Source organism: Schistocerca serialis, chromosome 8 (assembly GCF_023864345.2).
Source record: "Schistocerca serialis cubense isolate TAMUIC-IGC-003099 chromosome 8, iqSchSeri2.2, whole genome shotgun sequence".
NCBI classification, from domain to species: Eukaryota; Metazoa; Arthropoda; class Insecta; order Orthoptera; family Acrididae; genus Schistocerca; species Schistocerca serialis.
This window is the reverse complement of record NC_064645.1, coordinates 383635874-383654739: the sequence shown is the minus strand read 5'-3', so window position 1 is coordinate 383654739 and position 18866 is coordinate 383635874. Positions and strand designations below refer to the sequence as shown.

Here is an 18866-nt window from a genome sequence, read left to right as displayed (position 1 = left end):
TCTGTCTCTACAATTATTGGCAACCTACACAGTATTCCTTTCCTTCATATGGGATTCACTTTAGTGTGAAACTATATTAGCAACCTGCAGTTACACAGTTCTCGTGTAAACAGAATTTAATGACTTAAGCTGACATTATAAATAACATCTTCATTTTTTTAGTATGTTCACTATCAGTTTCTGATTTCTCCCCAATATCCATCATACTATTCAAAATTGCTTTAAAAGCTAAGTACCACACACAAAATTTATTTCTTTATTAAAAATACCCATTTCCAACACTACCTCAATAACAAATAGATCAAATAAATTTTAGGCACTTCAAAAATGTATGTCCCTGCTTCCAAAGCATACACATACACAATCACAGTAAAAAGTTGATGTTCAGTAACAGTCAGTTACTAAGTTTTAAATAACTAATATCTCAGTAACAATAAAATGGCTGTAGTTGTTCAGTTAGGTCATATTATACCTTTGCAAGGTTTTTAACTGAAACACCTGAGAAACAGCCAAAGGTACAGTTCACGTCATTTGCATTGTCTTCTGTAAATGATGAACAACACAATACGAGAAATATTTGGGAATTTGTAGTTACAAAATACATTCATTTCAGTTATTTTGTGATCTGCAGTCACATAACACAACACTTAGGTCTGTAGGTAATTATTGTGACAGAAATCTTTCACAGCCATTTGTATGAGAACTATGTACTCACTGGAAACATAGTTAATTGCTTCATGTATTTGTATCAGCAATCTTACTGATTAATAGTGGTAATTGTGTTTATTCCTGTGCTGCCTCTTCCTCTGTTGTTTCCTCCTTATTATACATACATGCAAGTCTGCTAAATTTTGCTCCTAATGCATAGAGATGGCTGTAATCTTGCTCCTTGTCATCTGAACCTATGAAAGAAATAATGACAATACATTTAACTTCATTACAAAGAGCTGCAAGCCCCCCCCCCACCCCGTGTGTGTGTGTGTGTGTGTGTGTGTGTGTGTGTGTGTGTGTGTGTGTGTGTGTGTGTGTAAAAGCAATACTTTAATTCATTTTATACACATACAGCAAAACTGCTCACACAGCTTCAGAACTAAGGGAAAATACCAAACAAATTTTCACTCTGCAGTTGGGTGTGTGATAATTTGAAACTTTCTGGCAGATTAAATTGTTGCTAGCCTGGGACTCGAACATGTACTTTACTTATACACAACAGATTTATTTAAAAGTGCTAAGATGATGAATCCCAAAGGCTTACTAAGATACAAATTTGAATTTAAATAAAGATAGACAAATGTTGCCATTAATGCCACAAGTATGAAGTATAGAATATTTTGAAATATGGTTTATCTCTAAAATAAAGGAAAGGGATAAGGGAGAAAGGTATGTTCACTGATAAAATCTTCTCAGGTTGACAGCGCAGTCAATGCATCATTACCCAGTAATGTTTCAGCAAATTTCTTACTTGCCATCTTCAGGTGAAGTGTCAGGTTCATGTATTGTATGGATATTAATAGCTGCTGGACCACAGGCTCCACATCCTTGGTGCGAATGGAATTGGTGTGGTGACATGTAGGGGGAGGGGGTGGGGGGTGGGGCGGAAGGGGGGGGGGGAGGAGGGAGAGATCCGTGAGCGTGGGTCCCTGTGTCTCATCTTGGTGTGGCTTTTTTATTCCATCTGCTGCCACTGTCCTGCCTCCATTGGTGCGCTCTCATCATATTCTTGCTAATGGTGTGTCCCACGTGATGCAGAGCTGGAAGCAACTGTCCTGGTTGACCAGGTTATCATTGACTTATATCTCCACTGTCTCTTTGATAATGGAGACCCAGAAACCTTTTGCTCTACACAGTATCTTGGTTTGTTCAAACTGAAATGTGTGTTCTTCACTGAGGCTGTGCTCCACTACTGCAGATTTTTCCTTTCTGAGGTGAATGCTTCTCACATGTACAGAGATGTGTTGTGTGATGCAATGCTGTGTCTGTCTGATATATTGTTTTCCACATTCACAGGAAATGCTGTAGACACCAGGTGTTCTTAGACTCAAGTTATCCTTCATTGAGCCCAACATATTTCTGATTTCTGCTGGAGGATGGAAGATGGTTTTTATCTTGTTCTTCTCCAGTATCCTGGCAGCCTTTGCCATGGGCGGCCCAGCATACAGAAGGATGCCAAGCCCTTGTAGTCCTCTTATTCCTGAAGGTCCTCCTTCTTCTTCTTCTTGCTCATCTTGAGAGGGCATCTAATCTCCATTTCAGTGCAACCACTCTTCTGGAAAGTTTTCTTCAGGTACTGCATCTTAGTAGGTAGATTGTCCTTGTTGCGTAAGTCATGAGCTCTGCAGACAAGGGTAGTGATCACAGATTTCCGTTGTGCTGGATGATGGCTGCTGTTGATGTTGAGGTACACATCTGTGTATGTTTTCTTTTGGTAGAGTGAGTGTCCTCGTGTGATGCACATTTTCTTCTTTGTTAGGATATTGAGGAAGGGTAGGCACCCATTTCCTTCTAATTCCATTGTGAACTTCATATTCTCATAAATGCTGTTCCGATGGTTGAGAAATTCCATTCGGGTGTCCTTGAAGTGCTGCCAGACCAAGGAAGTATTGTCCACATACAGATAAAGGACTTTGGGTTTAAGGCATGCTGTTTCCAAGGTGATATCCTTGAAGTATTGCATGTACAGATTGGTGATACGTAGTGCCAGTGGGGATCCCATAGTGACACCATCCACCTGTTTGTAAAACTTTCCCCCACACTGGAAATACGTGATTCTGATTGCATGGTGGGATAATTCCACTGTGTCTTTGATGAAATGATTCTCAAGTAGCTTCAAGGAGCCCTCTAACAGTACCCTCTTGAAGAGGGATGTGATGTCAAAGCTGACCATCATATCATTTCTGTCAAGATGCTACTCCTTGAGTGTCTCAACAAACTCTGTGGAATTCTTGATGTGGTGGGGACATTTACCCATGAGATACTAGAGTAACTGAGCCAGGTGGCTGGCCAGGTAGGAGAATCTATCATGTCTACTATGGCGTGTAGTGGTACCTCCCTCTTGTGTATTTTGAGGAGCCTGTATAAACATGGTGGAACTGGAGCTCTGAAGTGAAGCCTATTTACCAGCTCCTGGCTCTGACCTGAGTTGTCGAGAAGACCAATGGTTTTTCTAGTCACAGCTGTTGTAGGGTCCTCCTCCATTTCCTTGCAGGCCTGGTCCTGCAGCACCGAATTAATCTTGTCCCAATAGTCAGTCGCTCTTAGCAGCACCGTCATGTTCCCTTTGTCTGCTGGTGGAACGACAGTACCCTTATCTTCTCCGAGGTTGCGTAACACCCTCCATTCTGATGCCAAGATGTTGGTTTTAGGCATTTTCTCTTTGTCTAGGATTCTGCAGCTTTCCTTTCTCACCTCTTCAGTGGCTTCAGAAGGCAGCCCACACATGGCCTGCTCAACACTTCTGATGATCTCTAGTTTTCGTAATGTGCTCAGAACTGGTGCAAAGTTTAATCCTTTGGCCAGCATGGATGTTGTTGCCTCATCCAGTTCATTGCCCATCAGGTTGACGACGGTCCTAGAATCCTCAAAGTCAGTCCTTTACATTTGTGCCACTGGTAGTCACTGGAATTTGTTTTGTTGTTTTGTGGTGGCCTTCCACTCGCAAAGTTCACTGGATGTGAAGGTATTGCCATCTACCCACTTCCATGTGAAAGGCAAGACTGTCGAGACCAGTTTCAGGTGGCATGTGAGTAAGGCACACCCAATTTTTTTGAGTTCAGACCTTGTGATGCATATGTGCTCCCTCAGCAGTACTGATCTGGCATGTTGCAGGATGTGTTTTGTTCTTGCCTTATGGATAGGATGTCACAGGTGTGTGAACTGTCGCAGTAGATTTGTCCTGACGATGTTGCAAGATGCGAGTCTGCTGAGTGAACTTGCCTTCTTGACCTGAAGTTTTTGCAGCAACTTGATGATGAAATGAACATCCTCCCCATAGAGATGCATTATATGGGAATGCAGGCTTTCTCGGCAAATCACAATGATAAAATCTTCTCGGGTCAACAGTTGAGTTAATGTGTCATTCTCCGGCAACATTTAGCAAGTTTCTTACTTGCCATCTTCAGATCATCCAGATCTTTATGATCGCTGGACCACAAGACTTCACTGTATCCTTGGTGCCAGTCAAACCAATCAGGTAAGAGTGGAAATGACGTGGTGGCACATGGAGGGGGGGAGGCGGGAGGAGGGGCGAGGGGGCGAGGGGGGGAGGGGGGGAGGGATAGGGAGCCGTGTGTGCCGGACCCAGCACCTTGTGTCGGAGTGGCCTGTTTATTCCATCCGCCGCCACCGTCCTGCCACCATTGGGTGTGCTCCCATCACATCCTTGCTAATATGATAAGAGCACACTGGCGGAGGCAGCACAGTGGCAGTAGACGGAATAAAGAGGCAGCACCGAGATGAGACATTGAGGCATGGTGCCTGTGGCTCCCCCCACCACACACTGCTGTGCCCATTCTGCTTCCACCTGATGGCCCAATGGGCACTGAGGATGCAGAGAAACCCATGGTCCAACAGCTATAAAGATCCGAACGACACTTCGCCTGAAAATGGCAAGTAAGAAACTTGCTGAAACATTGCCGGAAAATGATGTATTGACTCGGCTGTCAGCCTGAGAAGATTTTATCACTGAGATTCACTGAGAATGCCTGCATTCTCATATAATGCTTCTCTACAACGAAACAAGTTCCAATAACTACCAGGGGCACAAAGGCAGAAGGATTTGAGGACCATTGCCAACCTCATGACAATGAACTGAATGAGGTGACAACATCTGTGCTACCAAAAGGATTAAACTATGCACCAGTTCCAAGAACACTACCAAACTAGAGATCATCAGCAGTGTTGAGCAGGCCATAAGCAGGCTGCCATCTGAAGCTGCTGACGAGATGAGAAGGAAGACCTGCAGAATCGTAGACAAAAAGAGAATGCCTAAAACCAAAATCTCAGCGGTGGAACACTGGGCAATATACGTAGCCTCAGAGAAGATGAGGATACTGTCATTCTACCAGCAGACAAGGGAGTGTGATGGTGCTGCTGAGAGCGGCTGACTACAGGGACAAGATTAATTTGCTGCTGCAGGACCAGGCCTACAAACAAGTGGAGAAGGACCTTACAGCAGCTGTGACTAAAAAGACCATTGGTCTTATCAACAACTTAGGTCTGGACCAGGACCTGGTAAAAAGGCTTTAAAAGCTCTGGTTCCACCACGGGTATATGGGCTCCCCAAGAGACCCAACAGGGAGGCACCACTATTCCCATAGTAGACATGATAAATTCTTCTACCTGTGGTATAGCCAAACACCTGGCACAACTACTCAAGCCTCTCAAGGGTAAATGTCCCCACCACATCAAGAATTCCACAGAGTTTGTTAAGACACTTAAAGAGTGGGATCTCAACAGAAATGATATTATCAACTCTGACGTCACATCCTCTTCATGAGGATACCGCTAGAGGGCTTCTTGAAGCAACTTGAGAATCATTTCAATGAAGACGCAGTGGAGTTATTGTGTCATGCACTCACAACCACATATTTCCAGTGTGGGGGTGAGTTTTACAAACAGGTGGATGGAGTAGCTATGGGATCCTCATTGGCACCATGTATCGCCAATCTGTACATGTAATACTTCGAGGATATCACCTTGGAAACAGGATTCCGTAAACCCAAGGTCCTTTATCAGTACGTGAACAATACTTTCACAGTCTGGCAGCACTGCAAGGACACCTGAATGGAATTTCTCAACCATCTGAACAGCATATACGAGAATACCAAGTTCACAATGGAATTAGAAGGAAATGGGTGCATATCTTTCCTCGATATTCTAACAAAGAAGAAAATGTGTGGCACACTGGTACAGTTGGTCTACCAAAAGAAAAAACACACAGACCTGTACCTCAACATCAACAGCTGCCATCATTCAGCACAGTGGAAATCTGTGATCACTACCCTTGTCTGCAGAACTCATGACTTATGCAACAAGGACAGTCTACCTACTGAGATGCAGCACCCGAAGAAATCCTTCCAGAAGAATGGCTACAATGAAATGGAGGTTAGATGCCCTCTCAAGATGAGGAAGAAGAAGAAGAAGGACCTTCAGGAAGAAGAGTACTACAAGAGCCTGGCATTCTTCCTGTATGAGGGCTGCCCATGGCAAAGGCTGCCTGGATACTGGAGAAGAGCAAGATAAAAATCATCTTCCATCCTCCAGCAAAAATAAAAAATATGCTGGGCTCAATGAATTATAACTTGGGTCTCAGAACACCAGGTGTCTACAGTGTTCACTGTGAATGTGGAAAACAATATATTGGACAGACACAGCATTGCATCACACAACACGTCTCTGAAGATGTGAGAAGCGTTTGCATCGGACAAAAGGAAAAATCCGCGGTAGCAGAGCACAGCCTCAGTGAAGAACACACATTTCATTTTGAACAAACCAAGGTATTGTGTAGAGAAATAGGTTTCTGGGACTCCATTATCAAAGAGGAAGTGGAGATGTAAGTCAATGATAACCTGGTCAACCAGGACAGTGGCTTCCAACTCTGCATCACGAGGGATAAGTGGCTTCCAACTCTGCATCACGAGGGACACAACATTAGCAAGAATATGATGAGAGCGCACCAATGGAGGCAGGACAGTGGCAGTGGATGGAATAAACAAACAGCACTGGATGAGTTGCCAGGACCTGGCACCCATGGCTCTTCCCCCACCACATGCTGATATGCTGATTCCGCTCCCGTTCAATTGGTCTGACTGGCACCAAGGACGAGAGGAGCCCATTGTCCAGCAGCTATAAAAGCCTTAAGGCTTAAACCCCAATTCATAATTATCATCTTCTTATGCCACTAAGAATCTAATGAAGGTTAAAAACATGATTCCACCTAGGTTGTAAACTTTTGTCAAAATTATAAACTTATTGCTTTGGGTTTTAAGCCATTGTCAAAGGATACTTGCATATAAATGTGTGTCAATGAATTCTCTGCACTTTCCACATTTTCAATTTGCCACATGTATGTCAATGTAAATGTTAGCATATTGACATAAATGGAAATATGCAGTGAGAGACAATTTCCAGTTTGACAATCTAAAACTTTATCAACCATATGCATTATGAAAAACTTGAGATATTAATTATGAAAAGGACAGGTTCAGGTAGATGTCAACACAATTACAGATCTATTTCACGGTACTCTGCAGCAACTTCAAAGATTTCGAGGAATCTTTTCTAGCTTCTATGCTGTCCATACTCAATTCTAGAGAGTGCTATGTCATACATGTATAGTTACATGGGCTCTTTCATCTCAGTGATTAGCTCTTCTGAAAGCCATTTCACCTGGAAGAATTAAAATGTTTGATAGTCTTTCTCCATCCACAAAAAGCACTCATTGCTAATCCTTTGGGATAATTTGCTGCTCATAGATATGGCACTAGCCTCATTTCTTTTTCTAGTTTAGCTCAATTTTTAATTACATAGATTGAGCCTCAATGTCAATAAAAGTTGAAAAGTACATAAAAATTGATAACTGTGTGTTTGATGGGGACTCAAACACACCTTGCCTTTTGCCTCTTACTGACTGAGCTAGCTAGCCATTACTCATGACACACCCTCACAACTTTACTTGCACCATTACCTTTCTCCCACCCTCTAAACTTCACAGAAACTCTCCTGCCTACCTTGGTAATCCAACAAACCTTCAACCAAGGAAGTTTAAAAATAGTGCACACTCTGCTGCACAGTGAAAGGTTCATTCCATTCAAAACATTATATTACAGTAATAAAATATGTGTCATTTAAGCACCACAATCATATTTTTATAAGAGTAAAGCAGCAGGTACATAGAGTTCAAGTTTGCACAAACCATTCAAGTGTGCCAACTTACCAACAGTTCTATCTTGATCCTTTGTTTCAAAGTGTTGTAATCCAATTGACACTGGATGGTGAAGTCAGGTTGGTTGCAGTGAAACCAACAATGCCAAGCACAGGCAGAGCATTGGCATGGGAATAAGAGGTGTCAGTAGCCACTGATGGGAATTTACAAGACAGATTACAGACAGCAACACTCAGTGCCACTCTGGGCTTGACCACTTGGTTTCCAGCCACGGTGTGGCCTCAATATGTGCACGCTGGCCAGGGTCACAAAACAACAACAACACAACTTGAAGGCCACTCAACAGCTATGCAAACTTCATACTATTTAACATACCGTGCTGTAGCATCAACAACAACCCTTCCCACTGTCAGTCGTATTGTCTTCCAAATCAAATCCAAGCCCAAGGACTCATTAAAATCTACTATCAAGTCCTCACAAACACACTTAGCATGTGTGCCCATATCAATGGGATGGGAGTCATTATTGCCACACAGGACATTGCATATGTTAGCGAGCACCTGGAAATAAGACTTGGGCTGAGATGTACACAACAAAATCACTCAGGAACAAGGTGCCTGAGTTCCTGCAAGAATCACTAAATGATATAGCTTAAAAATTAAATCAAAAGTCATAAATTATCAAGTGGAAACAGATTCTCCAGTATCCTTAGATAAGCAGGTTACTGTTATACAGCTGATGTCAACAACATCTTCTACATCTACATCTACATACATACTCCGCAATCCACCATTCTGTGTGTGGCAGAGGGTACCCCATACCACAATTAGCATCTTCTCTCCCTGTTGCATTCCCAAACAGAACGAGGGAAAATGACTGCCTATATGCCTCTGTACGAGCCCTAATCTCTCTTATCTTACCTTTGTGGTCTTTCCACGAAATGTAAGTTGATGGCAGTAAAATTGTACTGCAGTCAGCCTCAAATGCTGGTTCTCTAAATTTCCTCCGTAGTGATTCATGAAAAGAACGCCTCCTTTCCTCTAGAGACTCCCACCCGAGTTCCTGAAGCAGTTCCGTAACACTCGCGTGATGATCAAACCTACCAGTAACAAAAATAGCAGCTCACCTCTGAATTGATTCTATGTCCTTCCTCAATCCAACCTGATAGGGATCCCAAATGCTCAAGCAGTACTCAAGAATAGGTCGTATTAGTGTTTTATAAGTGGTCTCCTTTACAGATGAACCACATCGTCCCAAAATTGTACCAATGAACCGAAGATGACTATCCGCCTTCCACACAACTGCCATTACATGCTTGTCCCCCTTCATATCGCTCTGCAATGTTAAGCCCAAATATTTAATCGACGTGACTGTGTCAAGCGCTACACTACTAATGGAGTATTCAAACATTACGGGATTCTTTTTCCTATTCATCTGCATTAATTTACATTTATCTATATTTAGAGTTAGCTGCCATTCTTTACACCAATCACAAATCCTGTCCAAGTCATCTTGTATCCTCCTACAGTCACTCAACGATGACACCTTCCTGTACACCACAGCATCATCAGCAAACAGCCACACATTGCTATCCACCCTATCCAAAAGATCATTTATGTAGATAGAAAACAACAGCGGACCTACCACATGTCCCTGGGGCACTACAGATGATACCCTCACCTCCGATGAACACTCACCATCGAGGACAATGTACTGGGTTCTATTACTTAAGAAGTCTTCTCTGCTACAGAGCAAAGTTTTGAATTATAATGATCAATGAGTCCTTAATATGTGCAGCCTACAATGAGGTCAAACACAGAAAAGTCACTGTGAGTTTGAACTTGTTGGTAGAGGTTTCTGAAATAATGATGATATCTTTGTCAACTACAAATGGCATGACACATGCTATTCCAATCTCAATGAAAGAAGACTCATTCAAAAAGGCTGCACTGCAAGCCAAGCTCTCTCCAGGGCTTGCTGTCTTCCTATGCACTGCGCTAAGGATGCTGCCAGAGGACGTCATTTTCATTTCAGCTAATGCAAATGTAATCTTCTGCAGGTCTCATTAAGATGCCACACCCTGAGCTCTGCCCCAGATTTCAGGAGACTCACAGTGAGAATAGAAGGGCATAGCGAGATGCACTAATATTGTAAAAGCTAGCAATTATTTGTATATTGTAAAAGCTAGCAATTGTTTGTTTATTGAATCAGAGACGGTGTGGAACAGAGAAATGCATGACCAAAATATTTGTATTTAATTCTTTATCCCATATATAGTGTAAATAAATATGATGTTTTATTCATTCACTAACATTTGTAGTGTTCTACAACACCTTATGCAGTTATGGACACAACCGTTTCACCTTTAGCAGAGAACATTTTTGGCCTCAGTGCATTTATAACTTCTGTATTTTCAGTTCAAGACAATGTAAATCCGGTATTTGACGTTATTCTCCCTTCTGGGCATTGTAATAATTACGCCTTGAATTTGAAGAATTATTTACTCGTGGGTTTGGTACAGAAAATAAGAAGTAGCTGATGCTTTTACATCATCTGCATTGATATGACTAGAGGAAGAAACAGAAATGGGAATGGACATTGTAATACATATGAAACAACAGCACTCAGCATCACTTGCCTCTTTCCCACTGTTTTACACACCACAAAGTGTTGTTCTACCTTTTTATGCAAAGTTATAATTTAAAATCAATGTTTAGCCATACTATAATCAGTAAATGAACAAGAAATTCTCTTACCAGACACAATGGAAGAGAGAGAAGAAGTTACACTATTGCCTCCTTCGTCAGTGTAACTGCGCAGATCGTCAAATGATAGACAGCCAACTTCTTCATCTGCTTGCTTCATGTATTTTTGCACTAAAGCATCAACATCTTTACTTGTTTGTACAGGCAATGCTGAAACACAAAAGAAATTAAGATTTGATCCTAGAGTTCCTATTTTGGTAAGATGAATGTGAAACTGGGAAAAGAAAGGAAGGAATATTACAGCATACAAGTCATTAGACACTGAGAATTAATTCCATTGCACAAAGAAGGGATTAATAATTGGCCATTCTGTTGGCAAAAGAATTATCCCAACATTTATTTAAAGAGATTTATGAAACAGCTAATAGCATGGGTAATGAATATATCTTCAGCACCTTAACCACTGTGTAATTTATTTTTGTCTTACTCTGGAGTTAATTTACAATGATAATATGGTTTTGTGGCTTAGTCGGTAACTTTTAGATTGCAAATCCATAGAGATAGATATGATCTTCAGTTAGACCAATAAGTTTCTTCCTTACTGTTACTTCCATCTCTGACAGTGGTTTCTGTGGATGAAACATCCCCAGCTGCACCATAATGTGGCTGTAGTGAATCCCACTATATACATTCCTTGGTACAATGTTGTAGACTGTACAAGATTTCCACAGTTCTGTGCCACATCTTGTATATCCTTTGTTTTTGATTATATAGTTTTCCCTCATTTTGTCTTGTAAACACTGAATGTATTGCAGACCACATACTTCTGTGTAATTAATTTATATGTGGCACTAAATCTTTTCACTAGTTAACCACATATAATTGGCGACCCCAAACATGATGCAAACAAGAAGGTCAATGCCTTCATGGAAAAATATTTCCAGTTGTTGTCAGAACCATGATTGTATGCCGGTGTGTACCTCCTTGCCTGAAGCAAATGGATGGCTGTGAACATCCATCTTCAGGGCTCTACAAATATGGAAATTGCACGGGGAGAAATCAGGACTATATGGAGATTGTGTAATGGCTTTCCAGCAAAACTTCTGCAATGTACTCAAAATAATCTTGGCAATATTATAATCTATAAATACAAAGTAATATTTATATTAAATTATTACTTTTCATACAGCTTTTTAACAAACACTGTTAAATGCTATGCAGCTAACAGAAATTTTCAATCTGAATCTAGGTATTCAGATAATTTGTAGAAATAGTGGCTGATAAGGTATGCTCTTAATTTCCTTCTGATTTGGTAGGGATTCCCAATTTCTTGCTGTACATCAAATGGAATCTTGTTGGATATGTTACTACCAGAGTATGTAACTATATTCTAAACTCTGGACAAGTAGGCAAAGTCTACATGAAAGTTATTTTTGTGAATTGTATTGTAACTGTGTGTATTGCAGTCCAGTTTAAACTGATTTTTACCATCAGCAAAAAGAAACATTTAGGAGTAAATGTATTGGGAACTTTACACAATATTCTCCCTGTGAGAACTCTAACTCTCTTGGTTTATTAGCTGTATGTAATATGATATTTTGACAACATATCTTGACATTGCCTTCAGGTAACACCTGTAGAATTATCATCTTGTTACACTGCACCTTATTTATACTTTTATCACTCCACACCTCTTCCCTCCTTACCTGGTCACACACGGCATTTTAAGGAGTGGTGGTTAGTTGCGATCTCCGAGTGTGTGAACTCTCATCCCTCAGGGCTTCTGTTGCACCCATCAGGTGTGGAAGTTGCTCTTGGCCACCACTGTGACTTCAGTTGACTGAGAACTGGAACCCACATTTTACTTAGAGTGAAACCACGGTCTCTATTGATCAGGCCATCACTCATTTTTATAGCCCCCTATAGAACACAGTCCTCAAAAACATCATTTTTCAGCCAACTGAAGTCACAACATCACCCGACTGCAACTTCCACATCAGACAAAGGTGGCAGAAGCAAAGAGGTATATAAGATCACAACCAGCATTCGATGATGGTGTACCCCCACCACTCCACATGACATGGCTTATGACGGAGTAGTGAGGGAAGGAGGGAGAGTATCAAGGAAGTGCAGTGTAGTAAATACATTCATTCTACAGGGAAAACCTGAAGGTTATGGCAAGGTATGCTATCAGAATATCTTGTTATGTAAATGACTGCACCTGGCTGGACACCCATACTTGCAAGCAATATTCTGTCTGCTCATTTCTACTAAACAAACATTTTATTTACTATGGGTCACTGCCCCAGAAGAGAATTCTATAAGACAACAGTGAATGAAAAGAAGCTACATAACCAACAATCTTGTCTTTAGGTCAACTCAATGGCAAATGTGTCTAAGGGCATAACATGCTGAACTGAGTTGCTTGATTAGTTCATCCATGATGACGATGATGTTTGGTTTGTGGGGTGATCAACTGTGTGGTCATCAGTGCCCGTACAAAGTCCCAAGTTTTTGTGCAGTCCAGTTTTTTACTCAGTCCAATCTAGCCACTGTCGCAAATGATGATGATAATGAATGATAAGGACAACACAAACACCCAGTCCCCAGGGAGAGAAAATCCTCAACCCGACTGGGAATTGAACCTGGGACCCTGTGATCCAGAAGCAGCAACACTAGCCACTAGACTATGAGCTGCGGATGTTTATCCACGAGTTGACCCCATTTTAACTCATTATCCAGCACAACCATGAGGAATTCTGCACATTGTACTTCATTCACTAATGTTTACTTATGGCGCTAAAAGGTCATTATTGCTTACTAATGAACTCCCAATTGCTAAATATGTATAGGAATTGGATATGTCCTAGTCTCCTTCTCCTTCCACTGTCTATCAATCTCTTTTTCCCTCATCTCTTTGTCCATCTCCTTTTCCCCCTCTCTCACAATTACATATAAGGAGAAAGAATATGTATGAGAGAAATAGTTTGTCAAATGCTCTGTGATTGTAGTTAAAACTGACTGCGGGAAAGAAAATGTAGCATACTATGTCTGTCCACATTAGAGTATCATGTAACAATTTGAAGTAAATTGGTCAACAACTTTTTGAGATTTTTTCTGATAATATTTACCCTTTACATAGTAGATATTTATTTATACACCATATACATTAACAAAATATGTAGCGTATGTCTGAACATTTATTAGAGTATAACGTGAAAGTCTGAAGTAAATCACATAAGAACTTCACAAGATTGGTAAAAATGACGTGCGTTCGTATAGTAGTACAGATAAGAAATTGCTTAATATGAGTCCTTGTGAGCTTTAGACTAAAACTGCTCACTGTGAACCACTTGGCGGGCTATTCAGCTGTCAACTGGGACAGGTAGGTTTGATTCTGGACCCTTGATTAGTATGCTCTGTCATCAGCAAACATTACAGTTTTTAACTTTTTTTTAATGTCATAGGAAGATAATTTATGTAGGTCATAAACAAGAGTGGGTTCAGTACTGATCTCTGTGGCACTCCATGTGTTATGTTCCCCCATTCTGACTTCAAGCCACAGATACAGTCTGTCAATCCACACAGGGGGCAGGCCATCAATATCACAATACTTTAGTTTGCTAAGTAGGCTTTTGCGATCCACACAACTGAATGCTTTGACCAGGTCAAAGAATTATCAGCAGCATATTTTTCTTGTTTAGCTCTGACAGAAACTATTTTTTGAAGTCTTATATTGCTTCATATGTGGAGAATACTTTACAAAAACCAAACTGAGAGGCATTTAACAAGTTCGGCTCAGTTAAAAGGGTTCCTGTTCTGCCATAGGTCACTTTCTCAAATACTTTTGAATAATCTGAAAGGAGAGATGTATAACTGTTATTTATAAGAGGTAGTTTGTTTGTCTCCAGTTTCATATCTGAGTGTTACTACAGCATATACAAGACTGTCTTCAGGTAAGCCCCAAACCAATGACTGATTAAAAGATAGCTGAAAGGAAATCCCATCAAGTCATGCAAAGTTTTTAATTTTCTGCTGGAAACTTGATCATAGCTAGCAGAGCTATTACTTTTTACAAAGGTGCTACTACTTAAGTTGCAAACAAGTGCCTCAGCAAAAATTCAACCCACTAGCAACTCTTCTTCACCCAACTTCATTTAAACTTGAGTTAAATTCTTAAAGATCTCTAAATATGCATAGATGTTTCTGATAATGTAAAATCCACTTAAGGCAAATAAGATATAACCTTATATTTATTCTTTACTCTCCTTTGCTAAGTATACATCTGACACTCACTTATACATTCCAGATTTTTGCTGTACTGCAGGTACCAATACAATAGAGGAAAATATGTTTAGAGCGCAGATAAACATCTCATTCATGAAGAGGTACCGTGTGACAGTCTGGATAATTGACTGATCTGGCCTTGTATTGTATTGTATTGTATTGTATTTATTGGTCCAGTAAATCTTACATGTACAGTACAGCACATCAGATATTGGACAGGTCAAAGTATATCTTATAATTAAAACACTTTAGAAACTAGAAAATTATGTTCACAAAATTTTACAGCACTTCATATACTGGGCAAGTCAATGTGTAAGTTATAATTAAACCACATTAGAAACTTGAAGTTTACAACTGAATACATGTATAAGCCAATATTAACGATTAAAGTATTTGCATGATCCTCACTTAAGCTCTAAGGATTTTTGAGGAACTCTTCTACACTATGAACTGACATGTACACTAGAGAATTACATTCACAGAATTTTGCTTCATATACTGGGCAAGTCGCTATACAACTTATACTTGAACCCCATTATAAACTTGAGAATTACATCTGAATGTATTTATAGGCCAATATTAATGGTTACAGTATTTGCATAATCATCACTTAGACTCTCGAGGATTTTGGAGGAACTCTTCCACACTATAAAAGCAATGTGTCAACAGATATTCTTTTAATGCTGCTTTAAAATTTTTTACATCTGTCATTACTTTAATTTCTCTTGGCAATTTATTGTAGATAATTTTTCCATGGTGTAATGTTCCTTTTTGGCACAAACTGGTTTTTGTATGGAGTACATGAAAGTCAGTTTTCTGTCTTGTATTATGATGATGAACATTTTCATTTTTGGGGAGGATACTAGGATTTGTTATTGTATAATAACCAACATGGCCTTACAATGCTGATAATTCTGATGGCTGAGAACAAAGAGAAACTACAGCTCTTACATTTTTGAGAGGATCAGCTCTATTGTGTGGTTGAATGTTGATTGCAACATTTTGGGAAAATATTCTGGAGATAAAACTGTCCTGTTCGGATCTCAGGACAAGGTCTACTCAGGAGGGCTTTGTCATCATGAAAAAACTGCCATTGTTCAAGTTGGCGTGTGGATGTTACGCCCCTTAATGGGCAGGTAGCCTAGAGAATTTTAAAAGGGAAATGGACAGGTTGAAATTAGATACAGTGGGAATTAGTGAAGTGTGGTGGCAGGAAGAACAGTACTTCTGGTCAGGTGAGTAGTGGGCTATAAATACAAAATCAATTAGGAGTAATGCAAGAGTAGGTCTAATAATGAATAAGAAAATAAGAATGTGGGTAAGCTTCTATGAAGAGGTTAGTGAATGCATTATCATAGCCAAGATAGACATAAAGACAACACCCACAACAACAGCACAAATTTATATGACAATTAGTTCTGCAGATGATGAAAAAAATTGAAAGAATACATGATTAGACAAAAGAAATTACTCAGATAGTTAGGGAAATAGCAGGAAAATGAGAAGAAGAAAAATTAAGTCAAAGAAGATGGACTGTGGTAAAGGAATGACAGAGAAAAATACTTGGCAGAATTTTGCACAGAGTATAATTTAATTATCGCAAAAATCATGAAAGAAGGTAGAATATGTGAAAGATTTTTATTTAGCGTATGGCTAATACAGACATATCATGAAATTACATATATATATATGTACATATTGGCACACAAGAAACTTAAGTTTGTTTTTACAACTGAATATCCAGTCCTTCAATCCAGCGCACTGCATCTGGAGTTGCTAGCAGGAAGTCCTCTTTGGCGCCATGATAGGCTCGAATCCTGCATTCACTGACGATGTGGTGAACAGTCTGGTATGGAGCCCCGCAGTCACAAGCTGGATCAGGCAGCTTGTTCCACTTATAGAGAGCATCCCTGCATCGCCCATGGCTGGTACGGATTCTGTTGAGAGTAGACCACGTCTTGCGTGGTAAGTCGAATCGACTTGGAAGTTTAGCACCTGAGAAGATGTTATGCAGGTGCACATCTGTCACTGCTTCCCACCGACCTTTCCATTCTTCAAGAGGTTTGAAATTCATAGCCACAATGTCAGCAGCATCGCACAGAGTTGGATGACGTGATTTCAGTCTCTTGCGATTTAAAAGTGGCAGGTCGCTATGCACGGGTAGGTTAGAATTCCTGGAGATCTTGTGGAATTCTCTCATAAGGGCAGTACATCTGCGTAGATCAGGAGGCATTATGCCAGTTAACAGTGGAAGCCAATAAACTGGAGTAGATCTGATTGTGCCAGATATTATGCGCATTGTCGTATTCAGCTGGGTATCAACAAGCCTTGTATGATGACTATTCATCCAAACAGGTGCACAATACTCAGCACTTGAGTATACCAAGCCCAGAGCTGAAGTTCGCAGGGTGGTTGCTGAAGATCCCCAGGTAGTTCCGCATAGCTTATGGAGGATGTTGTTTCGAGTCCTCAGCTTTTGAGCTAAGTTAAGAAGGTGTTGTTTGAAGCATAGTGTATGATCCAGGGTGACACCAAGATATTTTGGGTTCCAGTTGTGATGAAGAATTCTGCCTCTGAAACTTACCTCCAGTTTTACGTTCGCCAACTGGTTATTTAGATGGAAGCAACACACTTCTGGTTTACTCACACTGGGTTGGAGTCTCCAGATTTTAAAGTAATTGTCTAATGCAGACAGGTCATTGGCTAAAATCTCTTCTGTTGTCTTCATTTCCTGGTGTTTGACGGCTAGAGCCAGATCATCGACATAGCAGTATTTTCTGGACGAAGTGTAAGGTAGATCAGATAGATATAGGTTGAACAGTAAGGGTGAGAGAACTGATCCTTGAGGCAATCCGTTGTTCAGCTTCCTCTCCTTACTTATGCTGCTTCCAGTGATTACCTGGAACTTCCGATCACTTAGCATGCTGTTAATCAGTCGAGCCATTGTTCTGCAGGGTATGATGCGGAGAAATTTGTAGATAAGGCCTTCCCTCCACACAGTGTCGAAGGCGGCAGTTAGATCAACAAATGCCACAGATGTTTTCTGCTTCATTTGGAGGTAGCGTTGCTCACGTCCATAGGTTTAACCTTAAAATACCCTACACGTGCCTCCTGGGTGGTGCTAATTGAGCAACAGTGATTACAGGCAGCCAGACTATCCATAGGATCTCCTGGCAATGACGTATCAACTAAATAGCAGAAACAGTTCTTTTCAGAGCTCATTAACAAGAAACATTGGACCAACTATCAGACTCCTTCCACTGAATATGTGAAAGAGACCTGGGGTGACAGGAAGGTATCAAACAGATTACATAATGGTAAGAAAGAGATTTTTGAAACCAAATTCTAAACTGAAAAACATTCACAGAGGCAGATGTGGACTCTGATTTTAATTTATTGATTGTGAACTGAAGATTAAATCAGAAGTGACTGCAAAAAGGTAGGAAATTAAGCAGAAGGGACCTGGACAAATTAAAAGGACTAGAGGTAGCTGAGAGTTTCAGAAGGAGCATTAGGCAATGATTTACTGAAACATGCAGAAGAAGTACAATAGAAGATGAATGAGTAGCTTTGAAACATGAAATAGTGTAGGCAGCAGAAAACCAAAAAGGTAAAACAACAAAACTCCGTAGAGATCCTTGGATAATTCTAAGATATATAACTGATAAAAGCAGAAAACCCACAGCAGATGACGCTGTCAAAGGGAAATGAAGATGTCTAATTAACATGACTTATAGGAAATACAAAGTGGCAAAGCAAGAACGGCTGGACAAGACATGTGAGGATACAGAATTATGTACAGCTAGGGGAAAGACAGATGCCGCCTGTGGGAAAATTAAAGAGACCTCTGGAGAAAAGAGAAGCAACTATTTCAATATGAAGAGCTCAGGTGGCAAACCAGTATCAAGCAAAGAAGGGAAGACTGAAAGTGGAAGGAATATACAGAAGGGCTATACAGTGGAAACGAACTTAGGCAATATTATAGGAAACAG

At 40.4% G+C, this 18866-nt stretch overlaps 1 protein-coding gene across 1 annotated transcript in view; it reads right to left on the bottom strand.

Moving 5' to 3' along the window:
• Positions 1-755: 755 nt before the first annotated feature.
• LOC126416677 (neural-cadherin-like) overlaps positions 756-18866 on the bottom strand; it is a 32775-nt gene continuing 14664 nt past the window's right edge. The window contains exons 3-4 of the mRNA XM_050084485.1: positions 10639-10797; positions 756-902 (exon numbers count right to left, since the gene is read on the bottom strand). Coding sequence (XP_049940442.1) covers positions 784-902; positions 10639-10797 — 278 coding nt within the window. The 3' untranslated portion in view covers positions 756-783. The remainder of the gene's footprint in view (positions 903-10638; positions 10798-18866) is intronic.